This window comes from Perna viridis, chromosome 9 (genome assembly GCF_037379345.1).
Source record: "Perna viridis isolate PV_CMFRI_1.1 ecotype Kerala chromosome 9, ASM3737934v1, whole genome shotgun sequence".
Classification (NCBI taxonomy): Eukaryota; Metazoa; Mollusca; class Bivalvia; order Mytilida; family Mytilidae; genus Perna; species Perna viridis.
The window spans coordinates 29,253,646-29,273,959 of record NC_142453.1 but is presented as its reverse complement, the minus strand read 5'-3'; the positions used below and the strand labels follow the sequence as shown (position 1 = coordinate 29,273,959).

Here is a 20,314-nt window from a genome sequence, read left to right as displayed (position 1 = left end):
TAACATTTGGGTTCATGTTGATGTTTTTTTTTCATGGGTAGGGGTGGCAATTTTTCACCTAACTTGCCTTAGAAAAGTTCAAATATATATTACTTGGGCTCATTTTGAAGCTAAAACATCATATTATTGTACTGCATTACAATAATTTGTTTACATATAGTACTTTTCTGTATTACTGAAATAAGGTTCATTCTAATTGTATCATTTTAAATATAATTCAAAATTTCTACAGATCGTAATTTTCAATATTCATTGTATTTATATCGATAGAGAAAAACACCGAGATGTGTTCAGAAGTATTTTTAATTACAATTTAGATCATAGAAGTACCGGTTGTAGGAAGGAACATTATGACTGTGTCATGATAGAATACGGATTCAGCTTTTTATCAAAGCCATTCGTTTTTAATTAAAAAGCTAGTTGATTACTACCCTTCAATATATGTTTGGTTGACAGGGAACTTTACTGTGCGTCATTTATTTTAGCAATCCATATTGGCAGGCTTATACAGAATACAGTTTCGTATTTTGGTCATTTCAGCTTCACGAAAACCAGCAACTCAAAGCAGTTCCACCTGATGTAGCTTTCGGACAGACTGAAATCATGTTTCCAGTTTTTCAATGGTTTAATATTAAATTCGTATCAAATATAGTCACTATTCCTTAGACTATTTCATAGATAACAATGATTAGCCACATTAACGTCGAATGTATATAATTAATTAAATTAGTTCTTTTTTTTTTGATCGTTGTCGGTGACAAACACGTGATGGGAATGTATACTAACATGTATTTATTTGAAATTAGATACAAAAGAATGAACAGAAAGGGTTTTTCCATTATAAGTGTGTTTTGGTTTGCTTTGTTTTGCTTTTGTTTTTATCACATATATTTGTCTTTTGTATTGTTTTATTTTTTTATTTTTTTATTTTCTTTTGTGTGTGTTTTTAATTTAGCGTTCCTTTCTTAATCATCGGGAAACTTAATTTACAACCGATTGAACATCGGTGAGTGACCAATTCACAAGGACTCATTGAATCACAAAGTTGGCCCTTGGGTTTAGAAAATAAGAATTAAAAGCTAATAACTGGTAAGCTTTATTGTATGACATATATAAATATAGCATCAACTTACCTTTACCCTACCGATGCACCTGGTCCATGCTCCCAGTTTTTTGTGGAGTCCAACTGCTAATTTGCTTTTGTTACTTTGGCGTTTCATACTTACAAATATAACGTCATATGATGATAAATAAATCAGGAGGTAAAATGTAATGGTTTATCTAAAAATAAATCACACGTTTCATTTTAAAACTGATAAACAGTAAAAAGGTCTGCATTCTTTACAGTTGAAACGTATTTAATGAAAATGGATAACCGTATGCTTGAACGATTTTATGAAGAACATCTGCAATTGAATCAACGCGACACTAGGGATAATGTCAAATACTTATCATACTTTATTGGCAAGTTAATTACTGCGCGAAATGACACACGCCACGATAAAAACAAACAGTGAGTAAGCCATGTCTTCATTTTGATCCATGGAGATTCCTGGATTTATTAGTTTTTTTTATGCTTATGAAGTCACTTTTGTTTCGTAATTGTAAACCAAAACGAAATGTGTATTGTTTGAATATTTACTCATAAATATTTCAAAACATCGATTTGTATGGTAGCAAAAGATTTTCAGAAGTATGTATATAGGAGGCCATTGGGCTGACATTATCATCCTGGTGTTGTTGTCTCTTTGCCGTAAACACTATACTACAAATATGCAAAAATGACTTTAATGAAGGATTTAAAAAGTGCTATATACGTATCCTTGAAATGACAATACGTTCAGTGATTCGTGCATGGTACCGGTGAACCTGGTCCATGCTCTCAGTTTTTAGTGGCGTCCGAGTTGCTCATTTGCTTTTGTTACTTTGTATGTATGATTTTATTTACTTCATGTTCGTTGTTGTTTATGTCTGTTTTCCATGTCTGGTCTTTGTCCCTCGATTACATTCTTTTGATTGCCGCTATAACATTGGTTCCCTTGATTATTCTTTTGCATCATGTTTAGTTAAATTTATTGCATAACTTGTATAAAAATATATTTTGCTTCGCTGTCTCATGTAGGCAATTGTTCAGCATAGCTAGAGTATATTTATATTACAACCATATGATGCAATCATCATAAAAATATAACTTATCATCTTTCATCTAATACAAATACTGTTGTTAAAAGATATGCATGAATCATTGCATAAGTTGTAACCGGAATTATGTATTATATCATTTGTTAACATTAATTCTAGTTTCGTCGTCTAGTAACGTTGCATACTGCACATGCTTGAAAAGTAACATGTCGTACGTCTAGTGCAGTTTCACCACATTACCTGCTGTTCAGTCGGGTCCATTGTGGTCTCCTTTCCTCTGCAGATACTCGTTACACTTCTTACATTGGTTTGTGATGTACACGCAGACACGCAGTGCTAACGCAGGCAATTAAAACAATTGCTTTTACCTAACGACTTTCATCGTTGCGGCAGCGTCCGTTACTTTTTTACAGTCTACCGTAAAATTATCCCTGGAACAAAAAAAAGTACATGTAGAAGTGATCTTTTAATCTAGTTTGTCGTTTGATGAATTCCCGTGAAAAATGCTCCAGCGTGTAACTTTTATATTTAGTTTACCCTATGTCTCGCTTCAATGACGTCGATCTCATCTCTATTACTCTAACGTTAGTTCCCGTCCAATCGATTTTCTGATTTCTCAACATTGGTTCTTTTAATTTATCTTTCAATGACAAACAAGTGACCAATAAATTCCGAAGCATTTCCATTCTATGCACATGCGATTCAAGTTAGTCTCCGACAATCTTAAGCTCATAACATACATTGTCGGTGCGGGCAAATTCATCAGCCCTTTAATGTAAGCATGGATCTTTTTACTCGGATTTCTGTATAGGTCCTTGAGTAGATTGAGCGCGGCCTCGTAATTTCCATTTGTCAAAGCAACATTCTACTGTTTGCACAGCGCTTCCTTCAAACTGTTATAAGTTTACTTCTTCAGATATCCGTTCCAATATCTTGGCGTTAAAGTCTTTAGGAGTATTCCTCTCCATCACTGCATCCTCAAGAGCTTTTTAATCGTCATATCCAATCCCCATTCTAGCCTTCATATCATCGAATTTTGTTAGAAGTTTTGTCTCGGTTCTTTGTATCCTGTACGAACGGACGTTGGACTTAGTTTTGAATCCTTTTCCTGCCTCATGGTGCCACAAAATTTGGTGAAACTCAGTGACAATGCGTTGTAGACGTTTCAATGGAGTTTATCAAAGTTCTTCGTCAACAAACACATACATTAATAACGTCATACATAAGAGTCACGGCCACAACGTTACCATAATTGTAAATGTCTTTACTTCGCGTTTCTCCGACAATACAAAACAGTTGAAATTAACAGTTTTATAAAATAATTGGAATGGCCTTTTTAACAGGTAAAGTTAAATGAATTTGTTAGTTTCCATCACAGCAGAGTCGTAAAAATAAGGGCCATTATTGCTAACTAGGTTTGCATGCCAAGGTAGTTTCTTACAGTTAAATATAAAGAGACTGGATATGGTAAGTATGTCAAAAAGAAAACAACCCTATCGGGATATAAAAATGTCATCTCAAAGCCACCTATCGGTCTTCAATGAACGACGAGAAAATCATTACACCACTGCAAAGGCGAAATAGTTACCTCTATATACTCCAGCAACACTAAGTAAACTGCAAGTGAAACCGCCAGAAATTCATTATTATTGACAGGAGCAAAATTACGGCAGGGATTAAGTACTTTGACGTGACCATAGCCTTCCCCCTGTTTTGTTTAAAAACTAGTAACTGTGGAAAAGGTTATATACATAATTAAACATTAGTAAAAATAGTTCAAAAAGTTAAGCAATATTGGAGAAATCCAATTTCGTCTCTTCCTTTTTTGGTTTAGAATGTTTACCTATTGTTCAATTTTTAAAAAAATTTGTAAACATTTTTATAAAAATGGACATACATTTCTTTAATAAATATGTTGATATTTTTGTACTTTTAAGCAGAAGTGAATACCGCATGCATAATATATTGTCATTTTATACTAAAATGTCGGGACGTACTGGCGAATCGACAGTTAACATTAAATATCTTCAATTTATCACAGTTTTGGTACTTCAAACTGAAGAATTTAACCTCAGTAACCTTCTTTATAATTTATCAGGAAGTACACTATATGTTACAAAAATATACCACACCAAACTGAATACACAGTTAAATTTTTCGCATATTCTTCAGGTGAAAATAATTTGATTGCTTGAATTGAAAAACACAGTACACTGAATGTCCATTTCATCCTGATAATATATTACCATATACATTTCTAACATTTTCTAATCAATCAATAGAATCATTACAAACATTATACTCTTTAATGATGGCGAGATTAAGTACATGAAAATAGAAATTGTATATTTTTGACAGCAAAAACTTGCCAAAAATCAATGATCGAAAGGCCTGTCGTCAGCGTTTTATACATGCAAAAATGCTGAGTGGAGCATTGTGTCATATAGTTCATTTTGATTAAAATTGATAAAGTCAATTTTAATGTTGAAATTTCATGTTTAAGTTCTAAAGTTTCAAATTTGGAATATTTAGAGTTTAATTCTAGGTATTTGAACATTGAGATATTTTAATAACACATAAAGTTTTAGTTTTATTTTCCCACAGATGGCAAAAAACTCTTTTCAATGAAATTAAGTGGAAAATGATTTCTTGTTTGTTCTGAAGGTTAATTATTTAAAATTAACCAGGCTTTGGGCCCAGTTTATGAGATAGGTGTAGGATTAATTACTTGATTGCGCAATTGAAATCAGCTCTATTGCGTCAAGCCGGACGCTTAATCCAGTGGTAGATAATTTGAACAATAGGCAATTTACATATCTTATAAGTGTTCCTACAGTGTCAAAAAGTAGTTTTAGACACACATTTAATTGAAATTTATCCGCCGTTTCCTAGCAAATTAAAGTAACCTAATTCTGATTGGCTCTCATCTGGAAAATAGTGCAAAAGCGAGGAATTTGTTTATTTGCTGGTATAGCGTCACTTTTGAGTTTGCCAGCAAATAAAGAAGTTCAAAACAATTCACTGTTTTTCAGGTAAGACGATTTTCATTATTCACTTTATAAATTTAAAGTTATGGTAATTTTGATGTTTAAATTAATCGGAAATTAGGTTTTAGTTTTTCTATATTTAATTTGCTTGCTTTAGTAATTTGGTTTTTTATTTACTAACTAAATTGTGAATTTGAAGGATAATTTTGGCTACTTCTAAATGATACTAAGGCATGCAAAAGCCCGACTTTAAGAAATTAAGAAATTTGGCTCTTTTGAGTCATTTGACACTTTCAATATATTAAGAATAAGCGTTGTTATATCGATGATAGTTTTTCTTAGTTCCATGTGAGCTTCCTTGGTTTAGCAAGTTCCAAAATATTTCATGTAGTCTGCTTTACGGCATAGTTAATATTTGAATATTCTCGCAATCTTTTATTTGTCTCGTTATTTTGATTTATTTGATTGTGTAAATATGATCGTAATGTTGTTTTATTAGTTTTTGTTTAATTGAGATAGTGTCCCTCGCTTAGTGTGTCCCAAAATGCTTTCAGTTAAAGGAAGATAATTCAGGTTTTTTTACAGCAACATGTTTTTAAGGAAAACGACCAAAAAGATTGTTCTTTTAAGTTTTATTAAGATGGTAGATGTCCAGTCGTATAGTCACAAAAGCCAATGGAAGAGAAATCAAGTGATTTGTCAAATTCAGAAAGTTTTTAATTTTGATTACCATAGTAGTGAAGATTTGATTGGGTGAAATTTTTGAATTTAAATGTTCATTCGTGTCCTATTATTGTATACTTATGCATCTTATATGATATTGTTTATTAGTTTCGTCGTCTAATAACGTAATGTACTACACATGAACAGTAATATACCGTACGTCTATTGTAGTTTCACTATATTAACTGCTGTTAAATGCCCTTGAGTTGATTTATCAGTAGAGAACTTTATGGTTACATAAATTTAAACCTAATACCTTAATGTACAGAACGGTTATGCTTGCAGATGTTTCGTCTTTTTAAATTGTACGCATTCTTAATAAAACAGATGTTGCATTAAAACAAATGATAATGCTTCATGGAGATAAGTTGTTATTGTATTAAACGTAAACAAGGAGCCATACGGAATAAAACGCCTCGGTGATGTGCACAATGAAACTGCCTGGCTTAGTATCACTAATAATATGCAAGTCCTTGTAAATACTATAATGTCTTTGATGCGGAAAACTTGATTATTTCAAAATATGATACCATCCATTTCATGTTCATTGTCTGAATATAGCTGAAATATTGCTGCTCGGATGTTAAACCCCAACAAACAAACATCAAAATATGATACAGTGATGGCACCATTGCCTTCAGCAACAATGCCTTGCATAAAAAAATTCGAGTTGTTGTTTTTGTTTGCTTGGTTGGTTGGCTGTTGTTTTCATTTTGTTTTCAAGTCACGCGTATTTTTATTTTGAATATTTCATTATTATATTGGTTACTCTTTCTTAATTGTAAACATGCATGTTTCTTAGTTCTTCACCATGGGGCTTGTGAAAGGAAATGTCTTGGTGTTTCACTGGAGATCAGCTGGTACCCTAGGGAGAAAACATGGAATGTTTTGCTGTAAATGGAGAATCGGTAAGAATAAAGCTTTTCCTCAACATGGGGCTTGTGAAAGAGTAATCAAGGGAACCACGGGTATAGCGGTAATCAAAAGAATGTAATCCAGGGACATACATTATGCCAGAGCTTGTCGAAACTGCGCAGACTTTTTGTACCGCGCTAGAACTCTAACAAATAGGCTTCTGGAACAGGGTTATGTTGCTACAAGATTGAAATCATCACTACTGAAGAAATATGGTCCTCATCATGAACTCGTGGATCGTTATGGTGTATCCATCAGCACCATGAAAACTGATTTATTCAACGGGTCATAGTTTTCCTTTCCTCGTTTGTCTACCCCGGACTTGACTTTTTATGAGCAACTCGGCGGGTGTTTCTAGAAAAGCAGAGGACGCTTACCCTACCGGTGCACCTGGTCCATGCTCCCAGTTTTTAGTGGAGTCCGAGTTGCTCATTTACTTTTGTTTCTTTGTATGTATGATTTTAGTTACTTTATGTTCTTTCTTGTGTATGTCTGTTTTCCATGTCTGGTCTTTGTCCCTGGATTACATTCTTTTGATTACCGCTATAACCATGGTTCCCTTGATTACTCTTGAACTAATTGTTTCCAAAAGATCTTTCGAATTTTTCAGGATCCACATTGAATTAAAACCACTATGGGAGTAACAAGTGTTGTGGTAGGACTGCAGATCCTCTTTGACAGTTGTGAGTATAGAAGTTAAAAGTAAAAGTTTTGAAAGAGGTATAGTGTTATATTTTGCAGATCCAGCTATGAAACGTTGTTTGTATGGATTCTTGTGTAGTTTAGGAATCCAGTACATAGATGGTAAATCACAATCATCGTCCTTGGTAGAGAGACCAAAAGAGGAAGGGAAATGTCTTGGTGTTTCACTGGAGATCAGCAGATACCCTTGGGAGAAAACATAGAATGTTTTGCTGTAAATGGAGAATAGGTAAGAATAAAGCTTTCTTTACCATGGGTCTTATGAAAGGAAATGTCTAGGTGTTTTACTGGAGATCAGCAGGTACCCTTGGGAGAAAACATAGAATGTTTTACTGTAAATGGAGAATCGGTAAGAATGAAGCTTACATATTGGCATGCAGTTATGACTTCCATCGGTACAGACATATTATATACATGCTACAGGGCAAATTAGAATCTTTGGACAAAATGGAATTCCAATTTGCTCTGTATTCTTCTGGCTTATAGTAGGAAAATCATAAAGATAATAATAAAACGTTTTTATATGCTTATGACTCTTTCTTAGTAAACTAAAATACTTTTATTCATTATTTTGTTTCCTTTTTCATAATTTTATAAGTTAAGGGATAAAAAACCAAAATAACGTCATAATTTGTATATAATTTCATATAAGTACTGAAAAAATCAAAAAAAAAATTAAAATATGAAATTAAAGCTCAAAATAAGAGTTAAAAAGATGATGATGGTATAAAAGGATGTAGGAAAATGAATTTAATAGCTAAATTCATTTTGATATATGTATTAAAGCAAGTAAGCATTATGCTAAATCTTGTTAATATGATAGAGGTAGGCTATGTGTACTTGTCAACTGAAATATTATGTTATATCATTACATACATGTATATTGTAATGAATTATATGATGAATATCGATGTAGTAAGATGGTTGAAAATCTACTTATTAGATATTTCAATATTTAACGGAAAGTTCGGTTTCAAAATGAAAACAAAAATTGTATTGGAAAGAAGGAACTCATTTAAGTATGTAGACCGGCATAATCGATTCACTACTGGTTCAATGACTAACGGGAAAATGCGAGCGCTATTTATAGAATATACAATTCCAATATTTGATCGGCATAGCAGAGCGAGTAGGTTCAATGAAAATCATCGCTTATGTTTTTATCAAATACTTCGATTAATAGATACAAAATGTGATTCGATACGTAATAATATATATTGTCAACACATTATTGGATAAATATACGTCCATGTACGAAATACTCATTTTATTCAATTCTGGAACATGTTTTACAACACGCACCAGTCATTTATTTCTAATTAAGTTTTTAGATTAAAGTTTTACAGGAACATTGGCAATAAGAAATCATTTAGTTACAAACATTGTGAAGTATTTACCACGATAAAACAGAATGTGTGTCTGTTTAATATTTGTAAAATGTATACATGTAACTGTAATAAAATGTATATTTGTAGGTATTGTATTATAAAAATCTACTTACCGAACTGCAAGAAAAATATATACAAAACGTGTAGAACATCTGTTATACACAAAACATTGAACTGTAAGCTTATTGATAAATTTGGGGATGATGAAGGGAGAATAGTATTAGTGTATATTGAAATAGACGATATATTAATAACATTAACGTGCCTTTATGCGCCAAATTGTAGATCTGCCCGAAATAGTTTTTTTTTCAAAAAGCTTGATCGTATGATTAAGGAACACGGAGTAGGAATCCCGATAATAGGGGGAGGGGACTTTGGATACACTGAAAACAGTAGATAGGAAAAGCTCTAGTGCTTATTTGAAAAATACACAACTAGTAAACAGTTTTTAAAAAAATAATGAAAAATAACAACTTAATAGATTTGTGGCGGCATTTTTATACATGGCACCGAAAAGATAAATCACAGCTAAGCAGGATAGACATGTTATTAACGAGAAATGATTTCATCTCGCTGATAGAATGCTGTAAAATAAAACCGGCTATTATATACTCAACTGATCATCTTAGTTTATTTATGAAATTTAAATCAAACGCAGCTGATAATGGTGTAGTTTACTGGAAATTAAACCATTCAGTGATAGAAGAAACAGAATACATAAATTTAATAGACAACCTTATTGTAAAATATTTTAATGATGATGATAATTTAGAATATATAGCAACAAGGTGGGAATTTTAGATGGAATATCACTGGAATGTTATAGAAAGTTTTGGGACAAACTTAAATACATACTTGTACAACTTTTAAATAAGGGTTATATGGAACAGAAACTTCCTCACTCGCAAAGAACAAATATTCTCTCTTTGATATTTAAAAAAGGTGATCTTTTATCCTTGAACAATTATCGTCCAATTTCTTTGCTAAATGTTGATCTTAAGATCCTTTCACATGTTTTGGCACAACGACTTAAGAAAATATTACCAAAAATCATTAATGAAGATCAAACAGATTATGTTAAAAGTAGATTCATTGGATTCAATCACAGACAAGTTCAAGATAGGATTATGCAGAAACCTATACAATTGAAGGTGCTATAGTATTTGTTATTTTTGCTAAAGCATTTGATTCCCTAAAATGGAATTTTATGTTAACGACTCTTACACATTTTGGATTTAATGAATCTTTTATCAGATGGGTTAAAACTTTATAAACGGAAGTTCAAACTTATGTAATGAATAATGGATGGATATCTGAAACATTTAAAAACCCCAGGGGCATAAGACAGGGTTGCCCTCTATCTGCCCTTTTATTTGTTTTGTCTGTTGAAATAATGGCACAGAGACTAAGAGCAAATTACAGTATTAAAGGTTTAAGTATAAAACTTGATAGCGGTACACATACTATCAAAATTTCTCAGCCGATGATACTACTTATTTTTGTAATTCCAAAACCGATCTAGAATTACCGATGAATGAAATAGAAATGTTTGGATCATTTTCTGGGTTGATTTTGAATTGAAATAAAACAGAGGGACTTTGTGATGGAAAGCTGAAAACAACAAAAGACAAAATCAGAGGAATTAAATGGACAGATAAACCAATTAAAGCGCTTGGAATATATTTTGACCACTGTAAAAGTGAGTGCGAAAAATTAAACTGGGAAAGTAAAATTGATAAAATGAATAAGTTATTAATATCATGGAAGAAAAGGAATCTCATCTTACCAGATAAAATTCTGATAATCAAGGCATTATCAATACCTAAATTTACAATTATTGGAAGCTCATTAACAATCCCGGACAATTACTTGAAAGAAATAGAAAACACATTTATTTGGGATGATAAGCCAGATAAGGTTAAAAGAAAATTAATGATAAATTCGAAGAATAAAGGGGGGTTAGGTATGATTGATATCAGAAGCTACTTTACTTCTTTAAAAGCATCATGGGTAAACAGATTGGTCACATGAGAAATCTGTAACTTAAAGATAATACCAATAAAATATCTCAGAAATTTGGGAGAAAGATGGTTGATATTTAAAACAAATAATTCAGACATCAAATTTAACAACGGCTTTGAAACAATTCAGAATTTTATAAACAAGTCTTTCAATCCTTGTGTTTAGCAGGTGGGGGTAAATAATAAAACTCTCGCTTATAAACACTGGATTAAAGAGGGTATAATATGCATAAATGACATTATTGATAAGAACAGATTAATAAGTAAAAATTATTTTAGATAAATTAATAAATCTACGAAATTGGATTCAGCAATTTATGCTTTAAAAACAGCAATACCAAATCAATGTTTGAAAATGTTAACTACTGAAAATTCAAAAGAAGACTGAAGTGAATATAAATAAAAATAGTTTTTCGATGAACTGTTGCATACAAGATGTAAACAAATTAACAAATAAAATGCTGTACAACTCCATTGTACTAAACAAAACAGGAAGGATCTGTTGGTGTAAATAATTGGTTAAAATTTTGAACGCAGACAAACATTTGCATAAAAAAAACATATATGAATTTATTTTCTTTTCTCTACAGGAAAAAAAGCTTAAAATTTTTTACATGGAAACCACTGCAGCAAATTGTTCCAACAAAACAAAATTTGTATAAATGAAATATAACTAATAGCAACCTATGTTACTACTGTAGAAATTTGGAAGATTATGAACACTATTTTATGTCATGTCCATTCCTTACAGAATTTTGGAAAAGAATATATGACATCGGTTCATAAATTTAAAATTGAAATGAAAATTCAGCAAAAGCATTTGGTATTTGGATAGACATTTTTATAGAGAGTACTTCTGGTTTAGTTATTTTCTAACTATAATTAGTTTTTCTATATACGAATCATATTATGTATCAGAGCAACGAAAAAATTTAACTGACACATTTGAAATTTTTGTGAAGGAATTTAATCAAAGCATTAAAATAAACTTGGATACTAAAACGTTAAAAGCCTTGAGGCAATTTATAAACACATATTGATGATATAAGCATATTAATTCTTAAGTTTTCTATGCGAATTTCCCTTATGGATGCAAATGCTTTAAATATTATGTTTTATGTATTGCTTTTGCATCTAGTTGTTTCCCTAGACAACAAGTGGAAATGAACAGGAAGCATTAGGATATGCTTGGAATCCTGATGCTATTTGTAACAAGCAATTTTGAAATAAATTTGATATTATTAAAAAAAAAACATTTAGGTGTCGTCCTTTGAACATAAACTAAAGTGTTGCTCACATATTTACCTTAAATAACTTAATATCTTAATAACTTGCATGGAAAAACACAAAAATGTGTTCTGCGAAAATTTATGAGAGTATAGTCACCTGCCACAGGAATATGATAGAGAAAAGTTTATTCTTTCTGGAACAAAGTACAATTCTATATTAAAGTGTTTGGAGACAGCACACGGGGGTGAAATAACCGAAGAAGCAAACTTCAAACACTAAGCTAAATAACTTATGAAAACAACGCTTGGTAATATAATACAATTCTGTAGTTTGATGTTATCAATTACAATATGTTCAACATGCAGTTCATTGAATATAATATGACAAACAGCATTCAACATGTTCATACATATTAAGCAAGTTTTCTTATAAAGGGGTCTGAACAGAGGCGTTACTGTGTAGAATTTAGTTGTCCAGTCTGTCCAAATAAGAAACATTGAAACATTTTTTAACAAGACATTGAAAATATTTACCTCGTGTAATATTCAATGCCGTTTCATAAATATGACAAAGGTTTAACATTTGTGAAATTTGTCTGTTCAAAAGGGTTCCACGATTATTTATGATGTAATATATATTTTTCATTCTATTATAGCATTGCATCTCAGTCATGCTTATATTACGATATTACTCATATGATTCATTTTGAAAAGGTTACTCAAAAAAAGTATTGAGGTTTGTGATGATCATTTCTCACGTTAAGACTACATTACAATGCTAATGAGAAATGATACATTGAAATACGTGTAAAACATACCTGCTCTTTCATTCTTATATATATATATTTCGAATTGATCAACAAGCAAATTTTAGCAACGCGATAACAGACCAGGTTCAGCAGTATTATTAACCCCTTACTACAGTTAATACAATCAATAGCTCTAGCATGTATTTCCTGTCTGTTTAAATGATAAGGTTTTTCATGACGTGACATTTTTTGAACAACTCGGCGGGTGTTTTAATGGAGTCCTGGTCGTTTGTGTTTTTGTATGTGTTATTTTGCTAATGTAATTCAAGTACTTGGTTTCCTGTTTTCAGTATCATATCTTTATCCTTGGAATATATTGATTACTTGATTACTCTTTCACAATGTAAGATAACAATATCTGGGTTAATTGTAGGCACGCGCGTTGTTGGAGACGAACTTATACAGGCTTGAACATCAATAACATGCGCTGATGGGTGTAACACATGCACATGTGAACCAACTGAAGACGGTGGTACTTAATTTTCGATGACATTAATGCTATGTTCGTCAAACGTTCCTTCAGCTGAATGCGTGCATCTGGCTTAATGATTAAATAACAATCCTTTTAAGCATTGTTCGTTTCTATTTGGAATCGGTAGATTTCATAAATACATTATTCTTGTTCGTTTTAAGGTATCTCTCACATCTCAACATCGTGAACAAAATTGCTTACACTCAGTGTATACAACAGCCCTCTTAAAGAGCTCTGCATTTTGAGGTTAGATTTACAAATGTCCGATCGTCTATTCTAAAGCTATGACGGTTTTATGTTTTTCAGGTTATTCTTGAGACCTTAACATGATTGTTTGACCTTTACGTTGTAACATTTTGAACAGTTTTCCCCATCGTAATGTTCATAGTTTCACGTCTCTGCTGTAAAGGTGGGTATTGCATCATATTACATTTTTGTAGTATTTATCAAGAGCTATAGAATTGTGGTTACACCTTATCGATCCATGGGTTCATGATGACGACCATAAAACTTCGGTAGTGATGACTTTAATCTTGTAGCAACATAACCCTGTTCATGAACCCTAATTGTAAGAAGTCTAGCACGATGCAAAAAGTCTGCGTAGTTTCGGCAAGATCTTGCATAACGTATGAGTTATGATATTAAAAGTCCATTTGCAGATGCTGAAGGAATGATTCCACAGAAGAAAGGAACATTGACAACACGGAATGAAAAGTCATCGCGTTTGTCGTATAGTTTGCTCAATAGTTCTCCTTTACCATTGATCTCAAGATCGAGATCAAGATATGAGAATGACTTCACATTTTATCAAATTTCTTTGGTGTAGATGATATGTATAAATCCCCGAAATTTAGGATTGTTTAACGATAATACGTCATATCTATAGTGGAAACTGAGATAAAAAGGTTCTAGCTAAATGATGTTCCTACTTTTGGATCAGATCAGCTATGAATTCATCTTCAGAGAAAGAATAGATCAGCAAAAGCAGAGGAGCACAATTTTTTTCCGATTGAAATGCCTACAGTTTTTTTAAACGCTTCTACAAAACTGGACAAATACCTTGTCGATCAAAAATTTCAGCATTTTAAAATATTTTCATAGGTACAATTGGAAGATGATTTGGAATTATTTTCAACAAAGTATGAGGAATCCCTACCAAGAACTACATATTTGTATCTAGGTGTACCGTCTTATTTGGGTTAATAACGATGTATAATGTTTTTGAATCAGGTTTTTAACTGAGAATGGGGAATAGAAGTATAAAGAGTTGAAAAATTGTAGGCTTTAATGATATTGCTATTTCTGATAAAAGACTTGAATTGAGGTTTCCAGGAGGTTGTGAGGATTTTTCAGGATCCACATTGAATTAAGACCATTACGGCAGTACCAGGTGTTGTGGTAAGACTGGAGACCCTCTTTGCTGTGATTTTTTAAGTTTTTAAAGATGTTTGGTGGTACATTTTTCAGATCCAGTTATGTTGCGCTGTTTTGTGGATTCTTGTGGGGTTTAGGAATTCAGTACATAGAGGGTAGATCACAATCATCGTTTCTGGTAGAGAGACCAAAAGTGGATAGCACAGAATTATGGTTTTTCTCTTCTTTGGAGAGTGTAGTGACGGTATAAGTATTGTTGCTATTATTTTCCGCGACTACCTCTGATCATAAACATTGGATGCAATACGTTTTGAAGACAAAACAATGTAGGTTTTTGGAATGTAATACCATTAAGGAAAATTAACAGTAGGAAAATCAAAGCTATCTCTTTAATTATACATTTTACTATAAATGTTTCCATTTTTTGGGTAAATATCTTGAACATAGTTTTTGAAGTTAGGTATATTTAGGTATTATGATGGTAACATATAAATGGAAACGATCCGTATAGTATTATTCCACAACATTTAATTGTTTAATTGTTTAGACTTTGTTTTAAACTATTTTGTTTTAAATTCAATACAGAGTAATAAGAACAGTCGCAACCACTATTGGATTATAGTCTGATAACTATGATACTCCCCCTTTTTATGAATGAAGTCGCATAACTATAGATTGTATATCACAAATTTTCAACAAAAAAAAAGAGGTTTCATCAATATAATAAAAAAAATCACCAATGTTTCATTGAAACAGCTGCACAGGTTTTACAGTAAGGCATGAGCAAAGAAAATCGCGGCGTTCGTGAAATTTATAAAAATCCATTCTCGATGATTAGAGACGTAACCTTCATACATGTATTTTACAAGGACTAAGTTAACCAAATGTGCTATGACCACCTCTGCACAATGAATACCACTTTTTGGCATAACAGTCTCATTGCCAACACAAAAAAAGAACATTGTTTGCCTAAGATACCTTCACTTTCTGTGACCACAAACTTACATTTATAAGCAAAAAAAATACTGAAGCGTGAGCTGTGGGATGACTCAATCTAATCAATTTATGTTGCAACACAAAGCTATTTTGAGATATTTTTATTCTAAATTCAATTAACTTGCCATGTAATTATAGTTTGATAGGGAAGTTTCATAACAAACGTCAAGTAACAAATTAAATTGCTTCCATGCTGCAATCGAAATGACGTTTTACTTAAAAATGTAGAGCTTATTTCTGAGAGCTATTCCAAGAAAAAATAGGTTGGACGGCACATATCCACAGAACCTAAAAACAAATACAAAAAAAAATACATGTACACTTTGAAATATTTTCATTTATACAATTTATAAAAGGTGCTGTTCAACACTGGCTGGTGTAGTTGTATTTGATTGGACTAATTGTTGTAGTTGATATATTTCTTGAAACTTGGATTTCCCAATGGAGATGTTCAACGCATTCTGAGGTTAGATTCCAAATGGATTCCTGTGATCTGGATAGTTAACACTGGAAAAAAAAAGAGAACAATCTTATTTTATTTTACTCAACGTGAACCATTGAAAAAAGTTTTAAAACCTTTGCTTTTTTAATATTTCTATGTGTAAATCAGGTTTGAATTTTTTTTTGTTTTGATATGATAAACTGATATCATTTGTAAAACTCAACGATTGAGTAAAATCCGGTTTCTTGTCGTTATTTGTGTCGTTTATAATCATAGATCATAGCAAAAGTCTCACCTACTACTGTTTGCAGGTTCAAGGATGATGAGATACATAAACTTTGAAAATTTTAATTAGACTTTATCAAATATTTTTCAGCATATGGTTGTGTTTATACAATATGACTGTTTAGAAACATGGTACTAGCTGCGATGAAAGTGATAGAAGATAGAAATTAGTGAAAGCGATTTATTAAAACCGCAAATAACTTGTCTACGAGGTCCTGTGTGAAGGCTCTTCCACTGCCTAAAAAATAAAATATTGTATTTCCATTAATGATATGAAGAAAATCCTTGAAATATCATACATTAAACAGGGATTAAAACTAATGGAATAAAAATTGTATATTGTTTAAAAAGAGTTTAGACGATAAAAACAGGATCTTTATCATCTTCGAGAGATGTAAAGGTTCCTGATTTTAGTAGTGGAAAAGTATATATTTGTTATTTTTATTTTACCAGATGTTCTACAGTGTCTTACTAATAATCAAAAACTTAATCATGCAAATAACAAGTGAAACACATTTGAAAAAAGTCAAACATAAGAATTCATGAAACATACGTCATTTTCAAACTAAAGCTTCAATTTTGATTAAATAAAAACTAAACTAAACTGAAGTTTCTCAGTCCCTGATGCACTACTAAAAGATTATGTTCCCTTTAAATTTGCAAATGCCAATCTCGGCGGATTTAGAGTTAGTTTTATAGCATACATTACAGAAACACATGTTTTGCTACGCCATCAAATTTAGAAAACTGCTCAACGAAGTTAGAGTATGTATACATTACAACCATATGGTACAATCAAATAACGCATCGCTTACAGCGATAATACCATGTATTTTTTTTTTTTCAGGTCATGAAGAAACATGAACTGCAATGGTTCACAATTTTAACTACAAAGATAAAAATTAAATACGGGTAGAAATATAATTATTACGTACTAGTTACTTTTGATTATTTTAGCTTATAAATCATATTTATATCCCAATAAAATCGTATTTATTTAGTTCAAAGACATTCATTTTTATTTTATTACCTGTCTCTGCATGATCCTTACGTGGAACTGTATTCGTGTATCATGGAATGTTCAACATGTTTAATGCCCTTAAACTGATTTATCAATTGACATATGTATGGAAACAAAAATTAAAACATTACACGAAGGAATGAAAACATTTTAGTTCAGAACGGCTGTGCTTGCAGATATTTCGTCTGTTGATATTTCACGTAAAACTCTTGTCAAGAACAGATGCTGCAGTGTAACATATAATCATGCTTTACGGCGAAAGTTGCTGTTGTATAAAACGTATACAAAGACACCTATAGAACACAACGCTATTTGATATTTGAGCACAATGAAACTGTCCTGCATAGTAGCACTGGTAATCAGTAAGTCTTTGTAATAATAAATTTTCTGATACGAAAAACTAAAAGAAAACATGATACATTGATGATGTCAGCAACAAGGTACATGTATTTCGGACTGTGTGATGTTCTTTAATCAAACGCTATTTGAAGTTTATTTGTTTGTTTGCTTAAAAGTTTTTCCTATTTATTAAAATATTTTTTTTCAAAACATGATGCACTGATGAAGTCAGCAACAAGATACACATGTACATGTATCTGAGACTGTGTTATGCCCTTTCTTTACCATCATACTTTTCTACGTTCAGTAATCAAATGTGTTTTGGAGTTGGTTTGTTTGTTTGCTTTGCGCACATCCTTTTGGATTGAAATATTGTATTCATATTTTTATTAGTATTCCTTTAATAATTGTATGGATGTATGTTTCATAGTTCTTCCATATGTGGCTTGTGAACGGAAATGTCTTGGTGTTTTCACTAGAGATCAGCAGGTTCCCTTAGGAGAAAACATCGAATGTTTCCATGTCAATGGAGAGCCGGTAAGAGCTTAGTTTTGTTATTATCACGTAATAAAGATTTTCGTCGAAACTTATTTATTACACATAATTTTTTCTCAAATATATTTCTTTTTTGTCGAATTCACATTCATACCCATAAGCTTTTTGAATTCTGAATTTCTAGATGATGATTTAAAAATGATATGTACTTTTCTGCCTATCTGTTTTCTAAATGGCAAATGGCTTATATGTAAAGCTTTGTCATAACTTTATCCCTGTTGACCGGATATGAAAATCATCAAGTTCGATTTCTTGCAAGAAGCACGAACTAAATAACCTTTTGGAGTGTCTTTGTTCAGCCTGTTTTTATTTTACTATGGATTCAGACTGCTCTTGTCCGTGTGAATTTCATCTTATTTTTATTTATTTATTTTTTTTTTTTTTTATTTTTATTTATTTATTTTTTTTATTTTTTTTTTGTTTTGCTTTGTTTGTTTTGTTCTGTTTTTTATTCTGTTTTTTATTCTGTTTTTGTTTTTTTTGTTTTGTTTGTTTTGTTTTATTTTGTTTTGTTTTTGTTTTTGTTTTTGTTTTTGTTTTGTTTTTTTGGGGTTTTTTTTGTCTTTTGTGTAGTTCTGGCCAAGGATTAAACCCAATGATTATTAGCTGTACGGTATTTATTATTGATCTTCCTTTATCTTAACTATCTGAAATGCTAATTATACATTCATGGATGCTTTTTCCTTTTATAGGGGTCAGAACAGAAGCGTTATTGCGTAGAATTTAGTTGCCCAAAACCAGAGTGTGCTGATCCATTTACACCAGACAAAGGATGTTCATCCTGTCCAGGTAAAACACATTATAACACTCTTACATCAAAGATGTGTAGCTCGTATATTAATCATTGCCTGTTTAATCATATGTGCCATTGTATTTATTTAATTGTATTAACAAAAATGACACATGCAATAATTTAGTGTGCATATATTATTTTCTGTTTCAGTATTATAAATTGGAGTTTACTCCTCGAAGCACATCTATATGTACAGCAGAATACATTTGCAATAATTATAAATGACATAGTATTACTGCATCGGTCAATAATGCAGAAATAACAAGAGCTCACTGTTTCAACTATATAGAGCAGATTTACCAGTATGATTAACACCCTTCACTATTTCAAAAGTCATTTCATGCACACTTCCCTACAAAAGGTCTTTTTCATATTGATACATTTTCAAATAATACTTTTTTACTAATCTCTGGACATTTGTAGGAACGTGTGTTGTTGGTGACAAAGTAATACAGGCAGGAACATCAACAACATGTGCTGATGGATGTAACACATGCACCTGCGGGACAACTGAAGACGGGGGTACTTATTTGTCCACAACTTTAATGATGTGTTTGCCAAGCGATCCTCCAGCGGAATGCAAGCATTTGGCTTAATTATCAAATAAAAATAATTATAAGCATTGTTGCTTACTATTTTACTTTTAAGAATGTATTGTGGTTTTTGTTTGTTTGTTTTTGAGAGATATCTCTAACATGGCAGTGACCAGACTTTAGAGTATGCAGGATTGAACCATCCTTTATCTGGTCTCATTTTAATCATGGTCCCCATAAATGTTTTTGAAGATATCATGAAATGACGTATAGGCTATCATGCCTTTTAAAATAATAAGGCACGACATATCTATCTACTTCAAGTGTTATTTCCTTTTTGAAACAATTTCTTTTTATTTCTGTTATCTTCTAACCGGAAAGATAATAGTGATACATATTAGTCAAACGGTGGTAATCCCGTGTCTCTATGACTTTCGGCTGTCAAGCTATGTATTGCATCATATGTTTAATTCTGCATTGTATCGAAAATTAATTTAAGGTATTTTTTTAGATATCTTTAGTGGTTTTGAATGTATTGTAAAAGAAGGGTGCAAGTGTACAGTGAAAATAATTAAAAAACAACAAAAA

The 20,314-nt window shown here is 31.6% G+C and overlaps 1 protein-coding gene across 3 annotated transcripts; it reads left to right on the top strand.

The window, feature by feature from the left end:
- Positions 1-1,306: 1,306 nt before the first annotated feature.
- Positions 1,307-19,817, top strand: LOC148607677 (uncharacterized). 3 transcript variants are annotated; one of them, XM_088546432.1, is made up of 7 exons: positions 1,307-1,513; positions 7,509-7,698; positions 13,695-13,797; positions 14,856-17,868; positions 18,276-18,382; positions 19,093-19,189; positions 19,617-19,817. In XM_088546432.1, the coding sequence occupies exons 4-7, from the start codon at positions 17,835-17,837 to the stop codon at positions 19,787-19,789; spliced, it is 411 nt and encodes a 136-aa protein (XP_088402558.1). In that variant the 5' UTR covers positions 1,307-1,513; positions 7,509-7,698; positions 13,695-13,797; positions 14,856-17,834; the 3' UTR covers positions 19,790-19,817. The 3 variants fall into 3 exon arrangements, with proteins under 3 accessions (XP_088402558.1, XP_088402560.1, XP_088402559.1); XM_088546434.1 differs by lacking the exon at positions 1,307-1,513 and having other exon boundaries at positions 7,154-7,698; positions 14,856-17,397; positions 17,683-17,868; XM_088546433.1 differs by lacking the exons at positions 1,307-1,513; positions 13,695-13,797 and having other exon boundaries at positions 7,154-7,698.
- Positions 19,818-20,314: the final 497 nt, after the last annotated feature.

Coding starts and splice junctions, on each gene's coding strand:
- LOC148607677 (XM_088546432.1), top strand. CDS start 17,835: ATGAAACTGTCCTGCATAGTAGCACTGGTAATCA. Junction 17,869..18,275: donor CATAGTAGCACTGGTAATCA/GTAAGTCTTTGT, acceptor TATGTTTCATAG/TTCTTCCATATGTGGCTTGT. Junction 18,383..19,092: donor TCCATGTCAATGGAGAGCCG/GTAAGAGCTTAG, acceptor TTCCTTTTATAG/GGGTCAGAACAGAAGCGTTA.